Below are 23,663 nucleotides of genomic sequence, written 5' to 3'. Positions count from 1 at the left end.
GTATTGCAAAACATTTTGCGAGGGAATGCAAAACTATTACAGAAAATAAATTCCCTCTCTGTCCTCTAAGGGGCTCTGTAATTTTCCTATTATGTCTGTCATTAATACTACCATTATTTGCATAGGCCCAATAATATGCAAAATTGTTCATGTATTTCAGTGTTAAAATGTGATTTATTTGTTTGTCATTTGTACAATAAACAATTTTGCATGCTAATGTTGGGTCATCACTTGATGCCCAATGTAAGATCTGGGTACTGAAGCAAAACCAGTTGAGAAAAAAGTAATACCAAGAATGCATTACCAAACCACAGGGTCTAATTCGAGTTTATTTCAACAGCTACATCAACATCATGTAGAGAGCAGTACCCTCTTTCACGCGAATGTACTCCCTCCTTTGGTATTCCGCCTCGGCCAGTGCTGCCTTGAAGGCTGAAACAGGAAAACAAAGCAGGAACCATGAGAGGTCAGTGAGTAGAGTTCAAGAGAAAAGCACAATATCCCAGATGAGAGCTGTAAAAGCCCTGGAGCGACGCTGGCACTCACCGTCTCCGATCAACACCAGAGAGGACTGGGCCTTGCCTCTGCCATCTTGAATCTGCACGGTGAAAGTGCCCTCGCTGTCCTCTGTGAAATGGTCCATTACCATCTCAATAATGCCAGTAGCTGCATCGTGACTCATTTTAGTTTGCTGCGAAAAAGCCAGAGAGGTAAACATATCTCTCCTGGGCTTTTCTGAGGAGACTTACACAAATGGAACAGAGACACAGCAGATGGTGGTATCGCAAAGGAGATGAATCAGTTTATTTGTATTAGTTATGTTTTCTAGCATGCCGGTGTTTGGAAAAGTTCACCCAAAAATGATGACATAATTTCCATTTTTTGGGTGAACTTTAATATAAACCGTTGATGTAAAACTTCAATGTAGCGTTCCCTGATTTGTGTTTTTTAAATAGTGAAAGCTGTGGCTGTCTGTGCCATTTCATTTAACAGTTGTTTACCTCACAGTTGACAAGCTCCTTGTTATTGGCAAAGAATTTGTACGTCACAGCAGAGGAGATGCCTTCAGCTTGCAGCCAGAAGCGCATACGGCCTCGCTCGAGAATCTTATAGGCCAGTTCGGTCTTCAGAGGAATAACTGCAACAAGAGAGAGAGGTGACACATGATGAGCTGACATATCGCCTTGTGTGTTGTCACAGTTCATACCCTATATCAAAATCTTAGAAGCCTACAGTATAGCATACTGAGATTCAGGGAACACACTGGAGACTGCAATGCAAACTAAAGGTTGTGCTTTACAGTGATTTTACCATGGTTAAAGGGCATTTTTCAGGCACAGTGTGAAACTAAAACTCCCTTCACTGTAACACACAGCCTAGAATGGCTTACTGATTATATAGTCACAAGTGGCAATTATCGGGATCCAAGCAGTCTGGAAAAGTGGAGGAAAAAAAAATCCAAAAAATCTACTTTTTCGAACTCCTAAATTTTGCATGTATCATTTAGTGACCCTCATAATAAGTAATCAAAATAATTTTCATTCATCAAATCATTTTGAAGCCAGTTAGTTTTTAAGCCATTGCCCAAATGTACTTATCAAGCTATATCTTATGAACGATTTGACGAATCAACATAATTCATGATAACTTTTTGTCATGAGGATCTCTAGATGGCACATGCAAAATTTTGAGCAAATCGGTCAAACGGTCTAGGAGGACCATAAGTTTGGGAAGATATTTGTGAAACCATAAAAATGTGTATTATAGCGCCACCTAGGATAGGATGGGGGTATGTGTGTGCACCTAATTTGGTGTTTCTAGGACTTATTAATATTATTCTTTCTCTGCACTAAATGTGTATGGGCAGCCAAAACCATAAGTAGAAAATCAGTACAAATACAATAGGGTTCCAGCATCTTCAGTGATTTGATCCCTCAAAAACAATTTTTCATCAATATTATAGTTCAGTAGCCTAAATATAGGGAGTTTACAGTTTCCAAGCAACAAAGCAACTTGGCAAATTAATATACATGTTTTTAACACCATTTGACCAATTAATTTACATGACTTTTTCAGTTAGTTGTGATTACAGGATAAAGATTTTTAGAAATTTTTAGTATTTTATAGAGATTACACTTACAAATATTTCCAGCCGATTTAATAGCATAAAATCCAAAACATAACAAGGTATATTAATGTGGCTGGGTGAGCAAGAGACAGACACAGTAGGGTGTGGCATCAGGCCTCAAAGAGCCATTTATTTTCTAAATAATTAATAACAGAAAAAAGTCCAAAAGGGGGAAAATAACATGTCCATTGGGAAAGTGTCCAAAACAAAAGAGGGATCTGGCATCCTCGCAGTGCAAAGGGGCTCTGTGTAGATCAGCAAGTGCCAAAGTGGTTGGTCCTGGCTTTAGGGAAGGTGCCCAGCTGCGCACTCACTCCCCTACAGATCTGGGGTGTGTGGAGTGGCAGCTACTCCGGCGGCTTATCTTCCCTGGGCCACGATGCATGAGGGGAAAGGCAGCCTGGCTTCCTGCCCCGTTGGCCACAACACGTGCTTTTCTCCACAGGCAACTCATCTAAGTTCTGGGGAGCGGGTCTGGCGGCGCATCTACCTCTGTCAGAAACCCTAACCATTCTTGGACCTGTGAGGCACCAGCGTGCATGCACTATGGGGAGGAGGCTGGTCTCCTGAGGAGAGGTGTTCTCTATGTTTCAATTGCAGCGGTGATGAGACTCTGTGCACATCACGTGCGCCTCATCATCCGCAGCCAAATGAGCCTCTCCCCTGGCCACTCCAGTTGTGAGCCTGGCTAAAGGACGGCCCTCAGAAGAGGTGGGGCGACGTTTGGCCACTATCAACTATATAAATGTTCATGACATTTTAAGATTTTATTCCATTGATATTTCCCTGATATTTTCTAGGTTTTCCAGGGACCGTCGGAACCGCTGGAATATAGAATTCAATGGATGTGCGCTGACAGGTGTATATCAAACATAGCTCTTTTCATCCAATCAGATTTTTAGAGTTTGAACACTCCATTTTAGAAACCTGCTGGGTGAAACTTTAAATTGCCACAGGTAAAAGTAACAAGATACACTCCTATATTCAGGAACACTTACTTGGGTTGCGTATGTCATAGCTGAGGGCCAACATTTTCTCCAACTCTGAAATGCAGGACAGCAGAAAAAAAAAAAAAAAAAAAAAAAAACATCATTAATATTTGCAAAGACATTATAGCAGAGACTTTCAAAACAAATCTTTCCAAAGCATTAAAAACTAACTACCTAAAGGCACTCTATTTATATCAATATAACACCACTGTTAATAATGACATCCTAAGGTTCTTTACATCAGTGTTGGGGAGTAACTAAATGTAGTGAAATTACCAACTATGCTATTTTTTTTTTTTTTTCAGTAGCGTGACAGTAGCTTTGTTGTTTTCATGATATGTGTAGATTTTCCAGTCAGCGAGTAGCTGTATAGAGTGACAAAATGGTACATCACAGTTTTATATGTTGCACTGTATTGCACATGAATCTCTACAACAGTGCAAACTGAGGTAATAATCAAACGTGCAGTCCTTAAATGTCCCCCTTCTTTTGTATGTTGTGCTTGGAACTCCGATTAATTCTAGTGAATTGGTTTGTCCAGACAATTAATTAAAACGAATTAGTAAAAAAAAAAAAAAATAACCGATTCATTCAAGTAGCCTACCTCTTCAGAAGTCCCTACTTTACATCTTCATTTTACTTTATCTTCTGTATAGACATATTTAGTAAAATACTGCTGTTCATCACTATGTAAACAACAGTGTTTTCTAGATTGATTAGCTGTATTTAGTGTAAATATATCTGTTTTAGAGTAAAGCTGTCACCCTAATTCAAATCTTCACTGTTTTTGTTGTTTTTTCTGCCAGATAAATACTGCTCTTATTTTAATAATATACATAATTATATCATCTAATAGTTATACAGTGGCAAGAAAAAGTATGTGAACCCTTTGGAATTACCTGCATTTACATATAAATTTGTCTTAAAATCTGGTCTGATCTTTATCTAAGTTACAATAATGAACAAACACAATCTGTTTCAACTAATAACACACAAATTATTGTATTGTTCTTGTACATATAGAATACATCATTTAAACATTCACGGTGTAGGTTGGAAAAAGTATGTGAACCCTAGGCTAATGACATCAACAAAAGTTCATTAGAGTCAGGAGTTGGCAAACCTGGCATCCAATTAATGAAACAAGATTTGAGGTGGGGGTAAGAGCTACTCTGATTTATAAAAAGCACTCAAACACTTTGAGTTTGCTATCCACAAGAAGCATCTACTGATGTAGACCATCGCAAAAAAGAGATTTCAGAAGACCAACGATCAAGAATTATTGCTTTGCATAATGCTGGAAAGGGTTACAAAGTTATCTCGAAGAGCTTAGATATTCACCTCTCCACAGTTAGACAAATTGTCTATAAATTGAGATGATTTAGTACTGTGGCTACTTTCACTAGAAGTGGCCGTCCAGCCAAGATGACTCAAAGGGCACACCGTAGAATGCTCAATGATGTAAAAAATATCCCTAGAGTGACAGCTAAAGACAAATGAATCATTGGAACTGGTTAACATCTCTGTTCACAAGTCTACTATACGGAAAACATTAAACCATGGCAGGACAACACAAAGGACACCGCTGCTTTCCAACAAAAACATTGCTGCACTCCTGAAGTTTGCCATAGACCACCTTGACATGCTACAACTCTACTGGGAAAATGTTTTGTGGACTGATGAATCTAAGGTTAAATTGTTTGGGAAGAACACGCAGCATGTATGGCGTACAAAGGGCACCACACACCAACATGAAAATATCATCTCAACGGTGAAGTATGGTGGGGGGAGCATCATAATTTGGGGCTTCTTTGCTGCTTCGGGGCCTGGACTGCTTACTATCATTGAGGGAAAAATGTATTTCCAAGTTTATCAAGATATCCTACAGAATAATGTCAGGGTGACTGTGTGCCAGCTGAAGCTCAGTAGAAGTTGAGTGATGCAGCAAGAGAATGACTCTAAACATAGAAGTAAATCCACTACAGAATGGCTTAAAAAAAAAAAAAGAAAATCCAACTTTTAGAGTGGGCCAGTCAGAGCCCAGGCCTTAACCCAATAGAGATGCTGTGGAATGACCTCAAGAGAGCCATTCACACCAGACATCCTAAGAATATGGCTGAGCTGAAGGAGTTGGTCAAAAAATAAATGGTCCAAAATGCCTTCTGAGTAGTGTGCAGGTCTAATTCGCAGCTACCGGAAACACTTGGTTGAGGTTATTGCTGCCAAAGGAGGAGCGACCACTTATTAAATCCAAGGGTTCACTTACTTTTTCCACAGCACTGTGAATGTTTAATGTTCAGTATGTTCAGATATGTTCAGTAAAGACATGAAAGATCATAACTATTTGTGTGTTGTTAGCTTAAGCACATTGTGTTTGTCCATACTTTTTAACTTTGATGAAGAAGAGATCACATATTATTGCATTAATGTAGAAAACCAGCTAATTTCAAATGGTTCACATACTTTTTCTTGCCACTGTATATTCAAAGAAGTGTTGTCCCTTTAAATAGATTCAATGTATTTAACTACTTTTTGTAAGCAGTTTATAGTGTGCTTAGCTACTATTTTAAAAAGGTAGCTTGAATGTAGTTTAACTACTTTAAATTATGAGTACTGTAGCTTGTAGCTACAGTTTCAAAGTATTTTCCCCAACACTGCTTCATATCAACAATTTAATATGTTATATTGTTCTGTACTGACATTGCCTTTGCATTAATTTTTTTTAAATGCTCTATGAAATAAAAGTAAACAGTGCTATAAAACCACCATTTACATCTACCAAATAAAATGCAATACTTCTCCAGTTATAAGAAACATATCTTCTTGAATAATGATAACAATAATAAGTATAGCTACAAGCAGGATTGATCGGGGCAAAGCCCTAAAGCCATTTCCTAAGTCACAATGTTAATACCAGCTGAAGCAGGTATCAAACCAGGGTTCACCCAGTCCTTTGAACTGAATCACAGAGCTCTAACCACTGCGCCACACAATCAACAAGTCTGACTGATGTCAAAGAGACATTCTTGGTTGAGAGTATACAACTATTTCTGAGAAAATAGTTATAGCTTAGTTTTTTTTTTTTTTTTCTAAAAGGAATGTTCTGGGTTTAATACAAGTTAAGCTCAATCGAAAGCATTTGTGGCATAATGTTGATTACCACAAACATTTATTTTGACTTGTTCCTCCTTTAAAAAAAGCAAAAATCGAGGTTCCAGTGAGGCACCTCTAATGGAAGTGAATGGGGCCAATTTGTTTACATTAAAATACTCACTTTTTCAAAAGTATAACCACAAGACATAAAGGACATGTGTGTAAACATGATTTTAGTGTGATAAAATCACTCAATAAAACCTGTGTAAAGTTATAGCCAGCTTCATCACCATGATAACTAACCCTAAAACGACTGTAAAAATGGAATTTGTTCAAATTATAGAAGAATTATTCTGAATTTTTTTCCAAAAATGTGCTTATTTGTATATGCAAATTAATGGTAAAATTTAGAAATGTATATGTAAATAAGATCAAAATAGCATTAAATCCCAAAAGAAATGCATAATTTTATTGTTCTTACTTCAGGGAAGAAAAAATTGTATCATTATCATCATCATAAAAAAAAAAAAAAAAAAAAAAAAAAAAGGGTTACACATCTAAACCTTCTGGTCAAAAATTACCACAAATACCAAAGGAAGGTGCCACTTTTTAATATCATAGGAGGTTACTTTTTCAGAAAATTCAAAATGGCTGAGAGGTTATATGGCTGATGTCGGAAAAATGTAAAGAATACTTTTTTTTATTATTATTATTGAAGTAGGAATTACACAGTAAAGTACAGTCTGCATTGTAGTAAGCACAATATGAAGACTCAGAGATCAGAACAGAAGTACACATTTTAAAACTGCTCTTTCCTGGACTTAAACTCGCAACTTTTTAATTTGTGTTCCAATACATTAATCACTGGACCATTCAGTTGACACAGCTCAAAAGTACCAAAGATACATTCCAAACTGAGAGCAGCAGGTTTTAAATAATATATATATATATATAATAAATACATTTAGAAATGTATCTCCGCCAATTTCAGAAGACTTAGAATAATGAAGCAATGATACATTTAAAGTTTTATTTAAATTGACTAAGTATTTTGACCACTATTTGGCGCCGTCTCCAAACTGTTAGGTACCCTCAGGACATGATGTTGAAGACCCCTTCCAATTTTCATTCAAATCGGACAAAGCGTTTTAAATATACATTACTTTTTCATAACATTCAAAATGGCGGAGAGGTTGTATGGCTGATGTTGGAAAAATCCTCATGACTCCAGGAATTCAAAGACACCAAACTCATAATTTATGACAAATGGTTCAAAAGTTACAGGCAAAAATAGCCAATTTTGAAATTTCTTGACCCATAGGTGGTGCTTTCACCAAACTTTGCATGTTATCTCGGATCATGGTCCTGATGAAGAATACCAAACGTTGTTTTGATAGGACAAAGCATTGCCGAGATACAGCCTCAAATCCATTAACTTCACATTGACATAATTTCTGAACGGTAGCACAAATTAAAATTTCTGTTCAGTTCTGTGCGGCTCGGTCTGGAGATTATTTTGAGCCATCGTTTGGACAAAGTTTAAAGAACGTGAATAGTTTAAACTGTTAATGTCATAATGCAAGATGGCAGCCACTGTAATGGGCAGAGTTTTAATGGAAGGGGTCCATTTGAATAATCAGGAGGAGAGTAATCAGACAAATAAAAGAATGGTGTCTCTAGGACAAACAGTTCAAAAGATACACGCAAAAAAAGTGAATTTTTGAACTGGTGGTGGTGTTATAGAGTATGACCTAGAGACTCCAAATTTGGTATGGGGTTATTCATTTCCACCTCACCAGTGTGCCAAATTTAATCATTTACTTATGTACGGTTCATAGGGCTGCCATAGACTCCCAACCAGAATAATAATTATAATACTAATGGATACAATAGGGCCTACGCACATTCGGTGCTTGGCCCCTAATAATACTATATGAAGCATCTTTAAAGTATGTGATTTTATGTTGAACTCCAAAAGATGATGCACTTAGTGTGCTTTGAATATTTGGGGTGTTTAATAGCATTTTGTACTCCATATAACTTTGAGGAATTGCATTAATAATGAAGTCGATGGTCATAATATATTAACAGGCCTCACCTTCTGCTGAGATCTTGTAGCTGGCAGAGACACCATCAGTATGAGTAACAGACACAGAGAATGTACCCACATCTTCTTTGTCAGGGTTTTTAAAAAGCAAAGTTGAGCTAAAGAAACAAATGAGCAAATAGTATGTTCAAAGGGAAAACAAAAGCAAATCAAATGGAATTAAACATGCACTGCCCTAAAAACACTTTGAGCCAATATTTTTGGGGACCGGATCTATTCGGGACACTGTGTGCACTGAAAGTGGTTTGCTTACTGGCTGCCTGAAGTCTTCACGGCAATTCCCTTGGAAAAGTCAGTTATTTCTTGGTAGGACTTCTTCCACATAAACTGTGATTTCTCTGTGATTTGGCAGCTCTCGAAAGAGAGATAAATGTCGCCTGATTCCTCATTGACGCCACACTTGATTTCCTGTGCACCTTCAAAATAACACAGAAGCAGGGAACCATTCACACATAAGCTGGCATGTGGCAGAGAATATTAAATAGGTATGTCAAGATATGCAGGATTTATGGTTGGAATACAGTGGGATTATTGGTCAGTTTTCTTCCATAGGAACAATCTGAAAGTTTATCAGCTTTTCTCATGAATTTTAATTGCATAATGTGATGAACACCCAGTAGTCCTTAAAGGCAGTTGTTGTTTGTTAATGGTAGGATTACCATTTACTGCTTGCGAAGTGGCCTTTGCATAGTTTTAAATGAATACTTCACCCAAAAATAATAATTCTCTCATCATTTACCTGATCCTTATGTTGTCTCAAACTTGTAGGACTTTCTTTCATCGCCGGAACACAAATTAAAACATTTTGAAGGACATATGAGGTTTTTTTTGTCCATACATAAAGGCAGCATAAAAGTAATCCATATGACTCAAGTGGTTTAATCCATGTCTTCTGAAGTGATCTGATCACTTTGGCTGAGAAACAAAGCAAAAATTAATTCCTTTTGCCCCAAAACACTTCACTTCCACCAAGCTCTCCTTTGCAGGTTTATGAGAGAATTTCGTTTTGTGCTTTTGTGATCCAAGAAAGAAAGTCATACAGATTTGGAACAACATGAGATCATTTTTATTTTTAGAAGAACTATTTTGTGAATGATGGGCATTTCAATTTTGTGGAAAACCATGGAGCTTTCTACAGAGTTCTGCAGGCACAGATTCCATGTTGATCCACTTATGACCAATCAACCTATTCAGGGCTTCCCTTTTCCTCAGCTGTGCTCTGTGGAGAACATCTCACACATATACACACACATGAAACCACAGTGCACTCTACTGGCTGATACAGAGTTTTATCAGCCCTACGGTTCCAGGCCTCTCCAGATGAATCATCTCAGCTCATCCTCTGCTTTCTTCCTTATCGGCAGCCGAGCAGACAGCTGCTCACCAAGACTCTTCAGAACAACTCCAATAGTGCATACCACTCTCCTCCGCACAGCTCTCTCTCTCTCTCTCTCTCTCTCTCTCTGCCCCTCTCTCTTCTTAAGAAGATCCTTCAACTATGTGGATCACTTCTTTAGAATGCACTGATATGCAGCTTTGTAAACTGCCGTCAAATCTGAAGGATGGTTGTATAATTGAAGTAAATATGAAATCGCAGTTTAATTGTTGACCCTATTTACATGCAGTCTCATCAGAGCACATTATACCAAATGAAATAAAATAAAAACTTTCAAAATGTAATAACTTGCTCTGTCTCAAAAATTACTTTCCTTTTCAGCTTAAGTCGCCAAGCCCACCTACTACTCAACCCCTCCCTGGTTTTTTTCTGCTATGTAACAATAACTTTTCACAATCTAATCAAAAGAGTGCAGGAGTCTGGTTCCAGAGGTAAAAATACAATTTATTTTCTCCATGTGGTAACTGATTAGTAGCATATAAACCTTTAAAGACAGACCAACTGTAAGCTCGGAGATTGTTAATCAATGGTATATGCTTCTGTTGAAGCCATCAGTACATATTATTTCAACTTAAATTTTTACAAAATGTGTTTAATAGGATACTTTGTGCTGAATAACTACACTGCCCATGATTCTGCAGATAAAGATCCACCAATCGAAGAATTACAACGAACAAAGTGCGCCAAAAGAACTCTGCAGCCTCAATCCACTCCCATGACACACTGTTAATGACGCAATCGAGTCGGTCTCCCTACACTCTCAAACTACTTATATATTTGTATATATCTGAATATTTAGCTAAATAAACTTAAAATATATTGTTTCTATACTTATAATCAACAATTTAAATCAATAGTTTTATATTTTTCCACCGTTTATAATTTGATTGCGTCATGGTATGGTGGTTCATTCACTTACAGTATGTTAAGTACACAGTCTTGCATCTTTGTCTTCGCTTTGTTCTAAGCTTCGCTTAAAAGTGCTGTAAGCGATTTTAGCCGTTCTACTTCCACGAGACTGAGCCATTGATTTAGCCACTCCCTCTCTTTCCAAAACCCTGCACTCCCAAGATACCAAATGAGCTTTATTGAGAGCAGAATCTGTTGTTAAAAACATCAGCAGCATAATAGCGCCCTCAACTGACAACTGTTATGAACAGAATGGCATAACAATTCGCTGCAATTACAACACTATGAGAACGCGCAAAATGACTGACAGGTAGAAAGCGTCAGTGACTGCGGCCCGCAGACACATTTTTATTTGCTGTTTTACAGAGTCTACAGCTGTCACAGACACCGGAGAGATATTTCAGGACAATTATTTCATTAATATCTTTCAGGGAGTAGGACCATTTTTGCATACCTTGCCATGAAAAAATAGCTTAAAGCACCTTTAAAATCAAAGTTTGTAGTGTGATTAATCTCAGAGCTGGTTTCTTTGGCATGATTTTTTTATGAAGTACTTTCCTATGGAAACAAAATAATAATAATAATGGGAAAATACTTTTATAATCAAAACTGCTAAAAAAAAAAAAAGTGGGCAGGCAGTGTTGCACTCTATTTCTGATGGATAAAATCAAGCCCTATATTTTTTCTCATTGACTCTCCAGTTTCATTCAGAAACATGTCAGATTTGCAATCGTCATTTTTAAAAATGTACAGTATGTCATGTATTAGCAACATGTCAAACCAAGTGTCATCTGCAAACAAATGATGCTATGCTTTAGATAGTCTCCAGGCTTTACACTCCTCCTTGGTCCCGCCCTACCTATGTTATCTCATTCAATATCCTGATTAACTTGGAAATGAATGAAATTAATAAAAAAACTGAAAAAGATGGGTTGTGAACAGCCTTTGATTTTGACCTTTAAATGCTTGTTTTTATGTTCTGTGTGCATGTTTGTTTTAACTGGAACTGCCAGGTGTGTGTGTGTGTGTGTGTGTGTGTGTTTAACCTGGCACTGCCTTGGCAACCACAGGGTCAGAGGGTGCTGAAGCCATGCCAGCACCCTTGCCGTTCTCTGCCCGCACACGGAACACATAAGATGCACCCGTCTCTAGACATTTGACCTGCAAACACAGACACCACATGGTTGATAAAGCAACTCAGAACTGAACCAGCAAGCAGTCTATCTCCACTTGTACATCAAGGACAAATTCATGAATTTACATAGTAAGGAGGTGTGTTAGGGCTGGAAAGAACGATAATGAATTCAAATATTCAACTCCAGCGCTATTTCAGCATTGATTGTGTCTGTTTAAACTGGAATGCAGGGTGTAAGTGAATAAGATGCAGGATTTTACACACACAGATCAATACCTTGAGATAGCAGTGATTGACTGGAGCTTCATTTACTTTGCTCCAAGTATCAGAGTCTTTCTTGGACATCTCAACAAAGTATCCTGTGATGGCACTGGCCCCGCTGTAGACTGGAGCCTTCCATTCCACCACCAAAGAATCATCTCTTATCTCAGTGAACGTCAGGTCATAGGCTGGACCTGCCAAAACCAAACTCAAGGCTTAGGGCTACTGTGGCCATTCTGTTTTTAGAGCTGTTTGGGTGAATATCCCGAAAACATGCTAAGAGCATAATCCAGGTCATACAGTACCCCAACATATTTTTTTTTACATAATTTACTTTAAAACTACAGTAAAAAAATTATAATAATAATAATTATCAGCAGCATATTTAACGAAGTTTAACACAACATACAGTACCATGATATATAAATATTTTACAATTCAAGCAATATTTCATATCAAAATCAAATGTATTTACGGTAATAATGTTGTAGTAAAAAATGTTTGGTTGTGTAGGTAGTGAATGGGAAGGTGGTGGAAAATCAAAATAGGTCCTAAAAATAGGCTTTTTTTTTTTTTCGTGTCATTTGTGCACCACAGAATGGAATTGCAAAAATAAACAGAATACACCCCCCACCCTGTCTGTCCTTGATCGAACAAACAGATAGCCCCACCCCTAACTCACGTCATTGGTCGAGACAATGTTGTTGTGTTGGGCTGGGTGGGTCGATAAAAATAAAAAAAAGGAGAATTTTCATAGTGCTACAGAGGTACAGTGTTTACAGTTTTCAAGAAAACTGACCTACGAATGGATTAATTATAGTTGTCTCTGCATATTAAGCTAGGATAGGAGAAAGTGTTTTAACACCAAAAAAGTTAAATACTTCAGCTTTAAGCAAAATATTCTTTTTCTTTTCATTTTGGTGTGTACTATGATTTGCACGTCTTGACCATTTTTGTGAAATTCACCCATTTAAGGACTTTTTGCCTTTAATGTATAAGACAATCAAAACCAGACAAGAAAGCAGAGGGAGGCCAATATATGAAAAGCATAAGAGATTGTCTATAACCATTGTGCCCATAAACAAGGCATCTTGCTCAAGAGGAAATGGATTTGCAATAAGTATACAGAAAGTACCCAAGTGATGTTTGTCAATAGTTGTGGGTTGTAAGTCTCATGCATGAGTGTGTTGACAGGACTTTTACTTCCTCTAAAGTGTTCTTAGGGCACCACACAATGTAAGCATGTAAATAATTTGCATAATAGAGATATAAGGAATAGTCATTCGAAGCCTGAATGCTGCTATTTTAGGGACAACAAAGACCACAGATGTCAAGCTCCAAAAAAGACAAACAAATTTAAAACCACCTCAAAAGTAGTCCATATGACTCATGCACTACAGTACATGTATATTCCAATCCTATGTATGTGCATGTTAACTGTTTGTAATATTCGTTTACAAACAGCTATTCCACTATTTGTTGGTAGTGAGGACTCAGGAATAAAAAACGTTTTTTTGCAATGAATATGATATCAAACACTACTCAAAACAGCAGGAAATAAAGTGCACAGTGAGCTATGAGCCTAAATAGCACAATACATACATCTTCAAATGATAAAATCACCTTCAAGTCAAACAAAAATAGTCAAATGTCACTTCCTGCAACATATTATTTGTAACCAACGGGAAATGCATAATTCAAGCGCTAAACCTGATATGTGCTCTGTCTGAGCAGATTCACATTTCTGTCAGACAGCAAAGGCTAATATTGCCATGTGCGTGGAGTTATCCTGCTGCAGTTTATTAGGCTCTTCGGGACGCTTTGATTTTTAAATGGTTTAGCATTGAACTTCTGGAATTATTGTCTGCACACCAGAACAAAAAAAAACAACAAAAAAAAAAACATTCGCTTACCGTTTATCAGAGCTGAAACTATGACAGGTGAAAAACAATCTGGAATCATGTGTAATGGTGTAACAATCACATATAGTCCTCTTTGCAACCTTAAATTCTTCAGAGTGTCGAATCTTTGTGACACCTGTGCTAAAAAAGCTAGATGCAGTGCAATGAATGATGAAACAGAAGGCAAGTGTCCAGAGATGAGTTTCTTGAAGATAAAGTTCTTTTAAACTTGACACAGTGTCTAAAATATTTGGTGGTCCTGTGCGAGATGCTGAAAAAAAGTGAAATGCTGTGCAACAGTCGAAATCGTCCATACAGCACGTTTATGTAGTAAACAATTCAAAAACAGTGCAGACGCATGTAAAAAACACTTGTGAACAGCTCCTAAATTGCCTTATACTTAAAAAAAAAACTATCCTGAACCTGGCCCAAAACTCAATGGTTTTTCAGGTAGTGTCCGGCACGGATTGGATTAAGACCTTTATTGCACGTTTATAACTGAATAGTGATTTTAGTATTCAAATACAGGTGCATCAAACAGTTAACTATCGACTATCCATGCACATCCCTAATTCTTTGTCAGCTTTGTGTGAGGAACAAATCAAATTCAAGTTACTCACTAAAAATCTTTCCCTCCTCTCAAATCTCTTCCATAATTGCATCCAAATTCAAAAGGATAACATATATGTGGAATGAAGAATGAGATTGAGAGCTGCAGGGAAGATTTTCATTTTCATTTAAGCCTGTTCCTCACACAGAGCTATCATATGTCTTCAGAAGACTTGGAATAAAGTCATATGGACTGCTTTAATAGTGTTTTTATGGTGCTTTTTGGACCTTCTTGGAGCTTTCCAGATGTGGTCACTATGAACTGTCATTGTCTGGAAAAGACCTGTGTGATGACTCTTAAAAAAAAATCCTCCTTTTGTAGAAAAAAATCCCAACATACTGGTGTGGATGACACGATGATGAGTAAACAATAAAATAATTTTCATTTTTGGTGAACTATTCCTTTAATTAATGTAAGGTAGAGTAAACTTAAATAAAAGTGTGCACTTTTCCATACCTGGCTCAGGCATGGTCCATGCTTCACATGTGAAGGGAGCACTAGGGGTAGAGGCATTACCCAATCCAACCAAACTAGCTCCATAAACCCTAAACTGATACACTGACCCAGCAGTCAGACCCCCAACCTTCACAAAGAAATATCTCTTTAGTAATTACGGCATGTTACATGATCAATTCTGAAAGACCCCTTGAAATCAAAACTTAAGTTTTGTGGCTTTTACTTCAAGTCTGTTAGCTATGACGCAATCTATATTCCAGAGTACTTCTAAAAGTTGACAAATTAACACATTTCAAATTTACATTATTTATCTTCCAGGAAAACATACAAAATATAGATGACATGATCTTGCACTCACAGGCGTGTCCAATAAAATGTTCTTTAAAGTGAAAAGCCCCTCACCTAATACCACCTACTTCTAATTAGCAATAGCAAGTAGTGTATATGGTTCATGACTGTGACATAAAATAAAGGCTATTGGCTAATGAAAAAAATAAAAGGGTGGACCCTTCGATATGTCCCGCTCTAACTTCCTGTTTCAAAAGAAAAAAATATCAACACTTTACTCGTCAAGCCATTTCATGGGGTCTTTCAATACAATATTCACATTCACAGAATGCTGCAATAGAACAATACCTTGTGCAATCTTTCCTTGATGGGTGGGATGTTGACCTCTCTCCACACCTGCCTGGCAACATTGCATTTGTCAATGTAATAATCAGTGACCTCTGCTCCTCCAGAATGGATGGGCTGCTTCCAGTTGAGCACCATGGATTCCCCATCACAATACAGAAGAGAGATGTCATAAGGAGCTGAGGGCAATTCTGTGGACAAGACAGATTACTTTAGCTGGCCTTCCCCATTACTCAGTGTCTACAACAGAGGGGAACATGTGCAAGCCATATCTCTGGTGTGTAATATGCACATTTCATGGGGTAGTGCTGTGATGGGTGGTGGAATACATCTTTATTTTGCTCTTGATTTAAGCCTAAAATTGTGGCAATGCCTTTCAAGCAAGCATGTTTAATTAACTTTAAAATTTTAATACACCGTGCATTACAGTTATTTTGTCAAAGTGCACTGCCTAAAAATCCCTTAAATGTGGTAAAATCACAATAACACATGTACTCTCATGGCTTATTGCTATTATAAATCGGCGGTAACATCAGTATGATAAAAGACAAATATCAAAATTAGCTACACATATTAACAATAATAAAAATCTGAATAAACCATTTTCCTGCCATGCAATATAGTTCACTACCCTAAATCTATGCTGTTTGTGGTCGCCAAGCATTGTTCTGTAGCAACTAGGTCAATAAATAAAGAAAGCACAGTCACATGTGCATGTATCAGCATTTTACGTTGGATTCAAAGATGGCTCAACAAATCAAAATAAGAGATGGTTTAATAATAAGAATCTGTTTTTTATAAAGCTGTCAAAGTTAACGCATTAACGCATGTGATTAATTAAAAAGTTTATCACGATATTTTTTTCTAATTGCTATTAACGCATTTACTGTTAATAAAGCATAACTCAGCATGTATACTGGTCAGAGTAGAGCAGAATCTTTGTGATGTGTCTGCCCGGAGACATTACACAGACACACACACTACAAACATACACACAACAGCCATGTCAGTCATTAAATGATGGAGAAAGGACATCTTAACGTTATTTGTTGTACAAAACAAGCCCAGATGGGACTTGTGACAGAAATCAAGTACTTTGCAGCCTCTGTAAGGTGCAGTTTGATTAACAAAAAAGCACGTCAAGTCTTAATTGTCACGAAACACAGAATGAGATGGTGTTTGCAAACGCTTTCATGTAGAGTTCAAAGCGACGCTTGATGCTGGCGTTGACGCCCTGATGCTAATCATAAATACGGCTTCATGATTGCTGTAGCAAAGTGGATAGCCACAGTCTGTGGAGGATGAGAGTTTAAGAGATGTAATGCGCATTGTAATGAAAATGAAACCTATGGGGATACTAGTTCTTTCAATTAGTCAACATCCCTCTTAGACTTTGGGAAACGTTTAAAGTTACTTGAATTAGTGCTATTTTATGCATTTCTATTTTTATATTGTGGAAGGCTTTGTTTGGAAAATGTTAATAAAGCATTATTGTTACACATTGTTTTGTTTTCTTTCCTATGAAGGAAATAAGTGCATTTTGACAGGAAAAGAAGCATATGTAATTAAAATGTCAGCACTTTCAAAATCTGCGATTAATCGCGATTGACTATGAAAAATTATTCGATTAATCGCGATTGAAAAAATTTAATCGACTGACAGCACAAGTTTTTTAACTAGAATTTTTACATTTCTGAAGAATACGAGCAGTACTAGTCATGCAAAACTTAAACCACTAACCAGTGAATGCTAAGACCATATAGGTATACTACTCCATAGTGGCTTTCATTGAAACATTCAGACATAAATCATATAATGATACTGTAAATATACACTGCCTGGCCAAAAAAACCTTATGCAACGTCACAACATTTATTTCCATCCAGAGTTGCATTCATTTTTGGCCTAGATCTTCTATTGATGACAAGAGAGTCAAACCGATCCGTAACGTTTTCTCCAGCACATCCCAAAAACTTAAAGGGGGTTAAGGTCAGGAATCTGTGGTGGCAAATTCATGTGTAAAAATGATTCCTCATGCTCCCTGAACCACTCTTTCTTTCACAATTTGAGCACAATGAATCTTGGCATTGTCGTACTGGTATATGCCCGTGCCGCCAGGGAAGAAAAAAATCCATTGATGGTCATTCAGGACATTCAGGTAGTCAACTGACTTCATTTTATTGACACATAACTTTGCTGAGCCTAGACCTGACAAATTTAATCAATCCCAGATCATAACACTGCCTCCAGAGGCTTGTACAGTGGGCACTATGCATGATGGGTGCATTGCTTCATGCACTTCAATTCTTACCCTGACGCGCCCATCACTTTGGAACAGGGTAAATCTGGACTAATCAGACCACATGACCTTTTTCCATTGCTCCACAGTACAATCTTTATGCTCCCTAGTAAATTGAAATACATTTTTCAGATTAGCCTCACTAGCAAGTGGCTTCTTGTGTCACACAGCTGTTTAGTCCCAATCCTGTAAGTTATCGTTGCATTGTGCACGTGGAAATGCTCTTACTTTCACTATTAAACACAGCCATCAGTTCTTCTGTCGATTTTTTATGCAGTGACTTCACTAAACGTTTTAGTGATCTCCGATCACGATCATTCAAGATTTTTTTCCGACCACATTCATTCCGCGAAGCTGACGGTTCACCACTATCCTTCCAGGTTTTAATAATGCGTTGGACAGTTCTTAACCCAACTCCAGTGATTTCAGCAATCACCTTAGTTGTTTTCTTTGCTTGATGCAGGCCAGAATAATTTGCCCCTTCTGAAACACAGTAACATCTTTTCCACGACCACGGGATATGTCTTCCGACATGGTTGTTTAAGAAATGAGAAGCTACACACTGCATCAGTTAGGGTTAAAAGAATTGTTGCCAGTTGAAACATATTAATCACTGCCACAATGATCCAATCATAAGCTCTTAAGTATCTGCTTATTTAAATCCAAATAGCGACTTTTTTTTTTTTTTTTTTTTGGCCTGGCAGTGTAATTTCAACTATTTGTTTACAGGGTGAATTATATTTTTAATTAACTTTAGTCTACGCTGTATCCATTCATCCACACATCTAATTTAATTACTGGCTACTTACAACAGGCCTACACTCTGAAGACAAAAGTTTGGCTTCATTTTTTGAAGTCTCAGAATATGGAATGGCCCTGAGTCCAAACAGAGGATTGCTGTGAGCAAAAAGGAGTTACAAAGCAACAGCTCCACAAATCATCCAGATCTGTGAAGATCTGTAAAGTGTCCCACAGAGATAAGAAAAGATAAAACGTTCTGACTAATTTGGTATAAATAACTAAACCAATTTAGAAAATGGTTAGAAGTTTGAAGGGGAATAAGAGATTTTTACTTCTTGCATGCAACTGTCTACAAGGATTTGGCAGTATCACCAAAATCTGAAATATAAAAGTTAATTGTATTACAATAGCATGCATTATATGTTATACTGTATATAAACTCAGCAAAAAAAGAAACGTCCCTTTTTCAGGACACTGTATTTTAAAGATAATTTTGTAAAAATCCAAATAACTTTACAGATCTTTATTGTAAATGATTTAAACAATGTTTTCCATGCTTGTTCAATGAACATAAACAATTAATGAACATGCACCTGTGGAACTGTTGTTAAGACACTAACCGCTTACAGACGGTAGGAAATTAATGTCACAGTTATAAAAACTTAGGACACTAAAGAGACCATTCTACTGACTCTGAAAAACACCAAAAGAAAGATGCCCAGGGTCCCTGCTCATCTGCGTGAACGTGCCTTAGGCATGCTGCATGGAGGCATGAGGACTGCAGATGTGGCCAGGGCAATAAATTGCAATGTCCGTACTGTGAGACGCCTAAGACAGTGCTACAGGGAGACAGGAAGGACAGCTGATTGTCCTCGCAGTGGCAGACCATGTGTAACAACACCTGCACAGGATCGGTACATCCAAATATCACACCTGCAGGACAGGTACAGGATGGCAACAACAACTGCCTGAGTTACACCAAGAATGCCCAATCCCTCCATCAGTGCTCAGACTGTCCGCAATAGGCTGAAACAGGCTGGACTGAGGGCTTGTAGGCCTGTTGTAAGGCAGGTCATTACCAGACATCACCAGCAACATCATCGATTATGGGCACAAACCCAGCTTCGCTGCACCAGACAGGATTGGCAAAAAGTGCTCTTCACTCATGAGTCGCGGTTTTGTCTCACCAGGGGTAATGTTCGGACTCACGTTTATCGTCGAAGGAATGAGCGTTACACCAAGGCCTGTACTCTGGAGTGGGATCAATTTGGAGGTGGAGGATCCGTCATGGTCTGGGGCAGTGTGGTCATGGTCTGGGGCAGTGTGTCACAGCATCATCGGACTGAGCTTGTTGTCATTGCAGGCAATCTCAACGCTGTGCGTTATAGGGAAGACATCCTCCTCCCTCATGTGGTACCCTTCCTGCAGGCTCATCCTTACATGACCTTCCAGTATGACAATGCCACCAGCCATACTGATTGTTCTGTGCATGATTTCCTGGAAGACAGGAATGTCAGTGTTCTGCCATGGCCAGCGAAGAGCCCGGATCTCAATCACACTGAGCAAGTCTGGGACCTGTTGGATAGGAGGGTGAGGGCTAAGGCCATTCCCCCCAGAAATGTCCGGGAACTTGCAAGTGCCTTGGTGGAAGAGTGGGGTAACATCTCACAGAAAGCACTGGCAAATCTGGTGCAGTCCATGAGGAGGAGATGCACTGCAGTACTTAATGTAGCTGGTGGCCACACCAGATACTGACTGTTACTTTTGATTTATATATTGACACATTATTCCATTTCTGTCACGTCTGTGAATCTTGTTCAGTTTATGTCTTAGTTGTTGAATCTTTTTATGTTCATACAAATATTTACACGTTAAGTTTGCTGAAAATAAAAGCAGTTGAAAGTGAGAGGACGTTTCTTTTTTTGCTGAGTTATATATATATATATATATATATATATATATACACTATATTGCCAAAAGTATTCGCTCACCCATCCAAATAATTGAATTCAGGTGTTCCAATCACTTCCACGGCCACAGGTGTATAAAATGAAGCACCTAGGCATGCAGACTGTTTCTACAAACATTTGTGAAAGAATGGGCCGCTCTCAGGAGCTCAGTGAATTCCAGTGTGGTACTGTGATAGGATGCCACCTGTGCAACAAGTTCAGTCGTGAAATTTCCTCACTACTAAATATTCCAGTCAACTGTCAGTGGTATTATAACAAAGTGGAAGCGATTGGGAATGACAGCAACTCAGCCACGAAGCGGTAGGCCACGTAAAATGACAGAGCGGGGTCAGCAGATGCTGAGGCGCAAAGTGCGCAGAGGTCACCAACTTTCTGCAGAGTCAATCGCTACAGACCTCCAAAGTTCATGTGGCCTTCAGATTAGCTCAAGAACAGTGCGTAGAGAGCTTCATGGAATGGGTTTCCATGGCCGAGCAGCTGCATCCAAGCCATACATCACCAAGTGCAATGCAAAGCGTCGGATGCAGTGGTGTAAAGCACTGCATCCGACGCTTTGCATTGTACTTGGTGATGTATGGCTTGGATGCATCTCTAGAGCAGTGGAGACGCGTTCTCTGGAGTGACGAATCGCGCTTCTCCATCTGGCAATCTGATGGATGAGTCTGGGTTTGGCGGTTGCCAGGAGAACGGTACTTGTCTGACTGCATTGTGCCAACTGTGAAGTTTGGTGGAGGGGGGATTATGGTGTGGGATTGTTTTTCAGGAGCTGGGCTTGGCCCCTTAGTTCCAGTGAAAGGAACTCTGAATGCTTCAGCATACCAAGAGATTTTGGACAATTCCATGCTCCCAACTTTGTGGGAACAGTTTGGGGATGGCCCCTTTCTGTTCCAACATGACTGCGCACCAGTGCACAAAGCAAGGTCCATAAAGACATGGATGAGCGAGTCTGGTGTGGAAGAACTTGACTGGCCTGCACAGAGTCCTGACTTCAACCCGATAGAGCACCTTTGGCATGAATTAGAGCGAAGACTGCGAGCCAGGCCTTCTCGTCCAACATCAGTGTCTGACCTCACAAATGTGCTTCTGGAAGAATGGTCAAAAATTCCCATAAACACACTCCTAAACCTTGTGGAAAGCCTTCCCAGAAGAGTTGAAGCTGTTATAGCTGCAAAGGGTGGGCCGATGTCATATTAAACCCTATGGATATATATATATATATATATCACAATATAATAATTTTTGCTGGAAAATTTACCCCAAAAATATTTTACACATTGCTAAATTATGTATTTGTGCAAATTAAATACTACAGACTACTGTACATAATTAATTTTACTGGATGAGCAATGTTTAAAGCCATTGTGAAATAGCTGATATCCACATAAATCTATGTTAATCTGCTGTATTAAGTTGTGACACTGCGAGGTAAACTTGAACAACTTAGTTACACTGTGTTTAAACTGTGTTTCACCAGACAAATCTAAGTTACTACGATTATACAGTATTTATTGAAGCTGTCTAGACCACAAGCATTAATCTGAGACACAGTTTGCAGAGTAGACTTTCGCAACATGGATATACAATTATTTAAAATGCAGAGAGTTCCTACTAAATTCTGATTGGGCGAGTTTGAAGTCATTGTAAATTCAATTAAAGGAACTTTTATCTTATTTTGTATTGTCATTGTGTAGCGACTTTCCAAAGCATAGGTGCTGAACATTCTTCCTTAATCCTAGTCCTTTTTCAGCCTATGTTTATGAAATTAAGGAAGACTTCTTTTTTTTATCTTTTTTTTTTTTTTTAGCATTTAAATTTCTTCATATTTAATATTAAACACTTCCTGCAGAAAAATACAGTAGCGTTTGAGCTTTTTGGCAAGAGGAAATTTTACTGTCAGGTGCCACAAAATAAAGTGTACTTTGTGAGTTGGTGTGTAAATAGAATATCAAAATAGCTTTGGTTGTGTGAGTCTGTGGACAACCATACTTACTAAGAGCAGCTCTCACAGTGAGAGGGGCGGATTCCTGCGATTCGTCACTGAGGCCCAGCTCATTGATGGCTTGCACTCTGAATACATACGTCTCGCCAGTGGTCAGACCGTGCACAACAAATCTGCAAGAACCCAGTGACTCAGCAGTGAGGTTGTGAAAGAGGAAGTTTTATTCCATTATTTTTCTTTTACAGGGCATAACACACTCAACAGACACATGTCAGCAATGCAAAATCCTTATGTAAGTGGTCTGGTTTTCCTGTTCTGCTTGCTGTTGTAAAATGTGATCACATTTTGATTACGTTTCAATTACCATATTCACGATCATGCACTTCAAGGCATTTCCCATAACTATGGTACACTTTGGTGTCCCATTACCTTTTTTTAAATCAATAGATGCACAAAATCCTAGATTTTTTTAATGTTTTATATATATTATATTAGAGATACTCAGGATTTTTACAGCCAATACCGATAACAGATTTTCTTGTAATCTGATTAGTTGATGTCGATCATTTAACCTTTCATCAGGAGCTCTGTCATAACTGGTAATTTTGGTAAGCTTTCTGCTCACTGTCATTGTTATATGAATTTCCCTGTCCGAAACATGGTGGCTCCACCTCGCAACTTACAGAACTTGAAGGATCTGCTGCTAATGTCTTGGTGCCAGATACCACAAGACAACTTCAGGGATCTTGTAGAGTCCATGCCTCGGTGGGTTGGCACTGTTTTGGCGGCACGCGGAGGGCCAACAGCATATTAGGCTGGTGGTTATAATGATTTGGCTCATCTGTGTAGTTTTTGCTCACAAAAATACTTTAGGTTGGTTAATTGAAAATCAAATACAAACACAAAATTATTCATTTAAAAATATATATATATATATTTTTATATATAAGCCTATAAAACTTACATGCCTATGGGCACAAACCCCTATTTTGTGTAAGGCTTACACCAGATATTCTCTATATTAGGATGAATAGCCCTATAATGAACAAGGCTTAGTGTCAAACTGAAGTCGAAATGATAACCCCTAGGTGTAATT

The 23,663-nt window shown here is 38.2% G+C and overlaps 1 protein-coding gene across 2 annotated transcripts in view; it reads right to left on the bottom strand.

Annotated features, from left to right (window-relative positions):
• Positions 1–23,663, bottom strand: part of LOC127412306 (myomesin-2-like) — a 96,478-nt gene that overhangs the window by 25,343 nt on the left and 47,472 nt on the right. For both annotated transcript variants that reach the window (XM_051648553.1, XM_051648554.1), the window contains exons 16-26: positions 22,619–22,740; positions 15,622–15,809; positions 14,986–15,112; positions 12,034–12,212; positions 11,669–11,783; positions 8,571–8,733; positions 8,309–8,415; positions 3,127–3,171; positions 1,002–1,138; positions 547–691; positions 370–432 (exon numbers count right to left, since the gene is read on the bottom strand). In XM_051648553.1, the coding sequence (XP_051504513.1) occupies positions 370–432; positions 547–691; positions 1,002–1,138; positions 3,127–3,171; positions 8,309–8,415; positions 8,571–8,733; positions 11,669–11,783; positions 12,034–12,212; positions 14,986–15,112; positions 15,622–15,809; positions 22,619–22,740 (1,391 nt within the window). The remainder of the gene's footprint in view (positions 1–369; positions 433–546; positions 692–1,001; positions 1,139–3,126; positions 3,172–8,308; positions 8,416–8,570; positions 8,734–11,668; positions 11,784–12,033; positions 12,213–14,985; positions 15,113–15,621; positions 15,810–22,618; positions 22,741–23,663) is intronic.

This window comes from Myxocyprinus asiaticus, chromosome 21 (assembly GCF_019703515.2).
Source record: "Myxocyprinus asiaticus isolate MX2 ecotype Aquarium Trade chromosome 21, UBuf_Myxa_2, whole genome shotgun sequence".
Taxonomy (NCBI): domain Eukaryota; kingdom Metazoa; phylum Chordata; class Actinopteri; order Cypriniformes; family Catostomidae; genus Myxocyprinus; species Myxocyprinus asiaticus.
The sequence above is the reverse complement of the archived record's forward strand: the minus strand, read 5'-3'. Positions and strand labels throughout refer to the sequence as shown.